Raw genomic sequence first — 8,096 nt, forward strand, 5'->3', positions numbered from 1 at the left:
AGTCACACAATTTCAATCAATCAATGACAGCGTCAATCTAGAATGTTCATAGTTTTTAAAAAAAAATACGGGAGCAATGAAGGGGTGGGTGGTTATAGATACATTTGTACGTCTCCATTTAAATGTATCGCTCATCAAAATAAAGTTGAAAGTCACTCTGGACCTACCACTAACTGGCAACCAACAAACTTTAATGAGGGTTATGTTTTTTTTATCATAGTAAAACTTTAAAATATTTAGATAGTTTATCGCTATCAAATCATAATACATGTCGGGAGCGGATCCAACCATTTTAAAAAGGGGGCGGTCCCAACCACATGTTCCCATTCAATTGCATTGATTGTCCAAAAAAGTGGGGTTCCAACCCCAGAACCTCGCCCTGGATGTATTTTAATACTGTAGTATTATTTTTGTCTGCTTTAGAAATATAAATCTCAGAATGATTAGACATTTAAACTAGTGATTTACGTTTTACTCTCGACAAATTGTCTTTAAATGAGTTCACCTCCAAGCTAGATATAGTAGCAACAACACTTTTTTTTTTTTTAAATCATTTTCTCATATAAAACAATGTATTCTACCCTAAACAAGGTGTCCTAAGCCCAAATTTCTAGTCAGTTTCTTTCTATCTCTTAGAAAAAACAGTCTGGACTATTTTTTAATGGTATGGTAATGTACTTTGAAAATCAAACATTTTTACAAAATTCAGAAAAAGTGACCCTATTTAATTAAAAACAGAAAACAAGAAATAAAATTGTTTTACTTACCTATAAATGTTAAATCAGACTTCCTCTTTCCAAATATGGCAAGATTTTAACTGTAAGTTGAATATAAGTGTTGTAAAAATAGTCACATATAAGGTTACCCCCTTGGCGGAAATGGTCTGAAATGAGAAAAAAATCATTGTATTACAATACCATACAAGTTAATATAATAAAATCAAGTTTGCATAGCTATGACATTATCACAATGATAAAACAACAGTATTTTTTCCAAGAATTTAGACAAAAATTAGATGAAAAATGTAAAAATAATGTAAAAATATTAATTATTAAATATTCTATTTCATAAAATTTCTACAAAACAATTGACATTTAAATTATATAAAGCTATTTGATTTTTTCACCAAAACCTGTACATTTTTATTGTATCACTCAACAAATCTAAGTATCCTCTTCAAACTAATTTATATTTTATAAATAAATATATTATCTAACTATTTATCTTTTATTATGCATGAATGTTGCCACAGAAAGTGGAAATAAACAGATTCAGACAAAAAAAAAACAGAGTAATTCCATTTCAGTCACAAGAAATGATATGTGCTATCTTAATTTAAAACCCTTTCTTCTTCTTCAAAGTAAAATAATCTCTCCAGATTTATAAAATTATGGCAATTGGAAATTGAAATGGAATTACTCGGAACAAAAATACATGTCTATTTCAAATTCAGAAATTATTGTGATTTTGAAATGACCGATGAAACCGGAATTTGTGTATGCAATTTCCTGGTAACTTGCATTAAAATAAAAGTATACAGATTGAAGATGGAGGAAAACAGATTTTAATCAAAGAATAATCCTGTCGTAGTATTTGTAATGAATCATCACATTAATTTCTGAATTTTAGTAATTAAACTGAAAACAATCAACCTAAAATCAAAACAATGCAACAAATCAATCGGGTTTTTGGCTTACATTTAAAAAAAAAATATCTGTTTGCTGTTGGTTCAAGTCTGAAAAGTTCTTAAAAACTCTTTGTAACATATAAGTATAAACATAAAAGAGGGGTGAAAGATAGCAGAGGAACAGTCAAACTCATAAATCGAAAATAAACTGACAACCCTATCGAAATAATATTAAACAAACAGACAATATAATAGTACATAAAAAACAACATATAAAACTTAAGACTGAGCAACACACACCCCACCAAAAACGGGGGATGATCTCAGGTGCTCCGGAATGGTAAGCAGATCATGCTCCACATGTGGCACCCGTCGTAATCCAGTAAATAGTCTAATCAGAACAATATTTAAGTGATTCACTGATTCAAATGGTCCTATTTCAAAATTAGCACAATTCAAAAGAGGAAATGTCTTAAGAAACTATTTATTGCTGAAATAAAAAGATTCAAACAGATACTATTTATTTCTTAATTTCTTATTGAACGCATAAATTGCCTCGTCATCTTGGTATTTGATATTATACCAGTCTGGAAATCCTGGAACAACTGAAATAACATGTCCATAATATTTAATACCATCACTAAACAAATGTTCTATTTTCTTTCCAACAAATAAGGGTATATTACTATTAGGTTGGTTTCTTTCTGTAGTAGGTTCCTTTAAAGTGTCTTTAATCAAAGTGAGAACATTTTCCTTCAATTCATCTACCGATAACTTGTCATATTTATCTCTTTCATTTTCCTTGAAAAATTGAAAATCTTTTTATCTGCATGCTTCTGCTTCAAAACATTTTTTCGAAATTTTAATTGGGATTCCAGAGCTTTTCTGTGTTCATTTACAGGAATTCTACCCAAACCCTCATCAACTTGAAGTCCACTTTGCCAAAGTCCATAATAACATACATTGTTAGTTATATTTTCTGCATTTTGAAGCCTATTTCTTTCTTTTTTTTCAAGTTCTTCCTGTCTTTTTTTCATATCCTCTCTTCGTTTCTGTTCAATTTCAAGTAACCTAAGCTGAAAGTTTTTCCTTATTTGTACCCCTTCCTTTTTTGACTTGGCAATCATAACAATTCTTTCCACTTCACTCAAGCTGTCTAACCACTGGCCAGTTTTGTTATGTGAATATAAAAGGTAGGCTTCGTTTGCAAGCAAAGTTGAGTTTGGTCTATACCTTAAAAGTTGATCTAACTGACCAAACACAAATTCTGGTAGCTTATTATGAGTCATAGTTGATTTACTTTCTTTAATGAGTCCTTCAGTTGGATTCCAGAACTTACCCCCAGGAAGGTGATCTACAACCATTCTTTTCAGAAGCGTACACATAGTCTGGAATAAACTTTGGAGAAGAGGACAGACAATGTCATCAATTGGCTCATTTCCAGTAGTCAAGTGTACAAAAAGTGGGTCCTCCAAATCAACGGACGTGTCAAATGGAGTATGCTCACCAATTACAAATTTAGATACGTCATCTACATTTGTGGCACCTTTATGAAGAAACTCTATTAATGACTGATAGTGATGGTTCATATCCAGTATGTGAATATCACTTTCAAGAATTCTCCAGAGCGGACCAGTAATAAATTTCGAAATTAAACCTAATGCTTTTGCTCCAGCTAGAAAAAGTTTCTCCTTTATATCTAATGAAACAGCCTTGAGAAGATCATTTTTTGTGCCATGAACAGAATCTAAAAAAATTGAAATGTCCTCATGGTGGTAGTACACCGCATTACCAAGAACAAAGACCAGATTGAACCTGTTATGTTTAAATCTCAGGAATCGATTCTTTTCAGACTTTTCATTTAAATAAGTTTTCCAGTATGAAGCTACACCATTCTTTTCATCTTCTCCAATGGCAAAAGATTTACATGCTGTTCTTAAAAGACGTAAAGTACCGCTTTCATGTCTATGATATCTTTTTAACTCAGGCTTTTCTGCAGAACCAATGTCTTTGCCATCCAGAAATAATCGTTCAAATTTCTTTAAACTTTCTTCACAAGAGTCTGCAAGTCCAACAAGTAAGTGGAGGCCACAAAAAAAATTATTCATCCTTGAGCATAAAGTCTTTTGATTTTCATCAAATTCATTCCAGTTATCAATAACCTCAGGTAAAATATCAGTTCTAAATTGTTCTAACAACTTATTAAAATTCTTTTCTGTTGATGCCCGGTCAGACATTGTATCCCTAATACTGGCCAATATTTGATATCCAGCATGCATATTTTTGTTTCTCTCTGATTGATGACAATGTTCGTTTATATCCTTTAATATTTCTTTAAATGTTTCTAAAGTACATTGCCCACTTTTATTAAACATTTCCCGTAATCCTAAAATGTAAGATGTCTTTGTATCGTCTGTTAAAACATATGTCTGTATACATTTACCATACTTTCTAGTCTCGTCTGTGTATAATGTATTATGTTCCTTTCCTTCTAGTACTTTGTCTAATTGTTTGTGTGATAATGCTAACTTACTGTCTACAATTCTGTTAACAGCTGTTGCAGAAGGAACTGCATTTGGAATTTTACCATACAATTTGGAAACTTCATTTATAACTTTACCAACTTTTTCAGATGGCACTTTTAAGTCAGTAAGATTCATGACACATCTGACAGTTTCTGTAGTGTATTTGTTTGATGATTTGTCGAATAGTTCAATTTCAAAATTATCATTTAAAAGATCTTGCACATAATGCAAACTTTGTTCACTTTCTTGAAATTTACGTTTAATGTCATTCAAATTTGCATAATCTTGTTCTATTTGTTTCTGTAAATTGGTAAGTTTTATTTCATCTGACTGTATTCTTTGTTTTAACTGAGTATGTGATCTATTAGCTTGTATATAAAGTTTGTAATATTTTTCTTTCTGTTCTCTTGATCGTGCAAGCTTACTTTGTAGAACTTTTACTTCATTATCTTTTTTCTGAAATTGTCTTTTTAAAATACTTTGACTATCCACAGCCTCTTTCTTTTCAAATTTCAGAAGTTTACCTTTATCACTTTCTTTCTTTACTAATCGTTCATACTTCCTTTTCAAAAGTTTATGATCATTTCTTATAGTTTTAATTGATTTTTGTTTTACATTCAATTTTAAATTTGTCTTCACAATTTGAATAGACTTTAAATCTATTTCATTGGTTAAATTTGATATAATATTTTCTTTCGTACATGAAGTTTGTGTTGCCGGAAGTTCTGTACATGTTGGGATATTAAATACTGAAGCAAGAAACTCATCTTTTTTGATTCCTCGCTTTCCTTTTGCACATTGTATATGTCTATGAATTTTTGCGATTAAAGCAGGTAGGTTTATGTTATTTGTATTAAAATTCAATAATTTAAAAATCCACTGTGATAAGCAGCTTCCAATTTCAATTTTCTTTTCTTTTGCAAAATTATATAACGTAATAGCAAGTTCAACTGTAAATTTGTGTACAGGTATTGTAGACAAACCGTCTATATTATTTAGCAATAGTTCTGCATTTATTGAGTTCTTTTCAAGAACATTCATTTTTAGTTATAAGTCAGTAGCAAGATTCTACCACCTATTATTGTTTGTGTTGCTTTTTCATTTACAACTCCAGATGTGACTACAGCTCCAGTGTATACTGATTTGGAGAATGTATAAAACTCCCCAGAGGAAACAGTCTGACAAGCTTTATGAAATTTAAATGTACATCTACCTTTCTTTAATATTGATGGTGAAAATGCTTCTGCAGCAGGTAGCTCTCCTTTTAGTGGTGACAAAACTTGCTGTGTACTTTCAGAGTCATTGGGGCTGAATTCTTCACTGTAGTCATTCTCTGACAGAGAAAACTGTTGAAAAAAAGACATATATAGATATAGGAAGATGTGGTATGAGTGCCAATGAGACAATTCTCCATCCAAATAACAATTTATAAAAGTAAACAATTATAGGTCACTGTACAACCTTCAACACTGAGCCTTGGCTCACACTGAACAACAAGTTATAAAGGGCCACAAAATTACTAGTGTAAAACCATTCAAACAGGAAAACCAACGGTCTAATCTATAAAAAAAAAACCATGAGAAACGAGAAACACAACATTTTTATATTTGACATTTTTGTGTACTACATTTAGACAGAAAATTATATTGTGATGCCCTTCCCAGATATATCTTCAAAAATAATTGACTGGTTTAAATCAATGAATTTCAGAAATATAATATTTACATTGAATGCAGCAGCAGGCAATTTTCTTTTTAGAGACAGAACTTTGATTTCATCTGTATGGTCAGTAGGATGGTCAGTAGGATGGTCCTCACTGTCTGATGGAGACAACTGTAAAAAAAAGACATATAGGACATTTTTGTGTACTACATTTAGACAGAGAATAATATATTTTTATACCCTTCCCAGATATATCTACTATAAATTGGGTATAAAGTAAATTGACAGAGAAAAAAAATTGGTTGCTCTATACATGATTTTGTGAAAGGCAGTAAGACGGACAGACAAGGCCAATGCAGCACCCCCCCCCCCCCTCTTTGTTGAATGGACCATAAAATAGTTTATGTAATGTACTTACTAACTGTGACTGGTACTGTGTGAGAGAATATGAGTCACTATCAAATTCAATCTGACTGTCATTCTCTAAAATATAGTTATGTGTGGAGTCTTCCTCAGGCTCAGTATTGAATAAATCAAATTGTGTATCATTATCAATATATTTGTCCATCTAACAAATAGCCACCAAACCTGTTGAAACCAATAGAAAGGCAATGACTATTAAATATTTATTGGGGCGGGGAAAGGATTTGATTTGAAATCAATGGGCCGTTTCTTAAGTTTAGACTTTAGTATAGTTCAAAGACATTACAAGTAAGACAACTTATAAACTTTTAATGTAAAATTATTTAATTAAACTACAGTGTAGTGAGTGTACTATGAATAATAATATGAATTATAAATTAATCTAATATATATATATTCCTGTCCTGGACAGGGACTGAGCTTAGCCTTAGGTCTAAGTAACTTAGTAAGGACCATGTTCCCCCTTCATTGGATTATCATTAGATTAGTGTGATTAGAATATAATTATGCACTAGTCTTACTCTTAGAACTTAGAAGTAAGGACCTTGTCCAAATAATTATGACGTCTGGCAAGGCTATTTTATTATTTATCTGAGTCGCTTTCCTACGACCAGTCGTAGGAGAGCAACACAGATTGGCCAGAAGAAAAAAAGCCTTGCCAGATGTCATAATTATTTGGACTAACCCCTTTCATTAGAATATAATTATGCACTGACAGTGTCATTCAGAATTTAATAAAAATTTGTAAGAAATTGAGTTAGAACAAAGATGAAGTCACTTACTGACTTAGCCAGAAAAAGCCTAAATAAAAAAGTAAATTTGGAACAAAAAATTATTTTTTTTGGTCAAAAATCGGTATTTCACTGATTATATTGACTATCTGGAAGTAATTTGGGACGACTAAAGCCATTCAAATATATTGTGGTCCTATTTCAATGAAGAAATGCAGTATTTGTTGCAATTACACACTTACAAGTCCTAGATAATGAGTACAAAGTGAAAAACAATACAGTTTTGCCAATGTTTTTGACACGAGTAGATCAACTTCCGGTAGTGAATGTCCGGAGTTATCTTTCCTGACCTAATTTTGGGTGCCACTGAAGAAATAAAAATACGGTACATTTACATGAAAATATTTGAAACTTTAATATGGAAGTTGTTAAATGAATAATAATTCTATTTAGAAAAAGAATTGTTGGTCGCGTATATTTTGAATTAACAGTAGTAAATGCATGCGATAACGTTTACCTAACGAGTGTTTCAACATTTCGCTATGGAATTCCCCAAAGCTTAATATATACACTAAATATATCCATTGGTCGATAAAAATAAACATACATTCGGAGCATACAAGTCAAGGTTTATCAATACAAGACTGTAATAGAAGCGAGGGGTTGCGAGTACGCCATTACTGACATTCCAAAATTAGAACCGGAAGCGCCACCTGGCGGACGTGGTTGTTGCTAGATATAGCCAGCATTGTGTCTGTTATATAATTTTCACGAGCATTGTTGCACCTAGGAGGTACATGTCCTGTTTTCAAGTATAATGGATTGAGTTCTGTAATTTCTGATGTGTTAGAATAACAAAACCTACATCTCATTTTCCTGGCTAATTCTATAAAATCTGCCATAATATTATTTCTAACATGAAATATGTTAGGGCTCGGAACAAATTTAGTTCCTTTACTCAGTAGGAGGATCTCTTCATTAGATAACTTTGTTCTAGTAAAATTAAAAATAAATTTCTTATTGAACTCAGCTCGAGTTCTCTTATTTCTTTGGGTTTTTGAATTAACCCTTCTCTTGCGATTTATTAATCTATAAGATTTTTCTAAAGCGTCTGCTACCCATGCTGAT

General features: G+C 31.6%; 1 protein-coding gene across 1 annotated transcript; it reads right to left on the reverse strand.

Annotated features, from left to right (window-relative positions):
- Nucleotides 1-618: 618 nt before the first annotated feature.
- LOC134717744 (uncharacterized) lies at nucleotides 619-7,870 on the reverse strand. Its single transcript, XM_063580237.1, has 5 exons — nucleotides 7,766-7,870; nucleotides 7,211-7,318; nucleotides 5,878-5,985; nucleotides 5,366-5,498; nucleotides 619-883 (listed from the first exon to the last, which is right to left on the reverse strand). The coding sequence occupies exons 1-5, from the start codon at nucleotides 7,868-7,870 to the stop codon at nucleotides 777-779; spliced, it is 561 nt and encodes a 186-aa protein (XP_063436307.1). The 3' UTR covers nucleotides 619-776.
- Between the last annotated feature and the right edge of the window lie 226 nt (nucleotides 7,871-8,096).

The sequence above is a fragment of the Mytilus trossulus genome, chromosome 5 (genome assembly GCF_036588685.1).
Source record: "Mytilus trossulus isolate FHL-02 chromosome 5, PNRI_Mtr1.1.1.hap1, whole genome shotgun sequence".
In the NCBI taxonomy this organism is placed as follows: Eukaryota; Metazoa; Mollusca; class Bivalvia; order Mytilida; family Mytilidae; genus Mytilus; species Mytilus trossulus.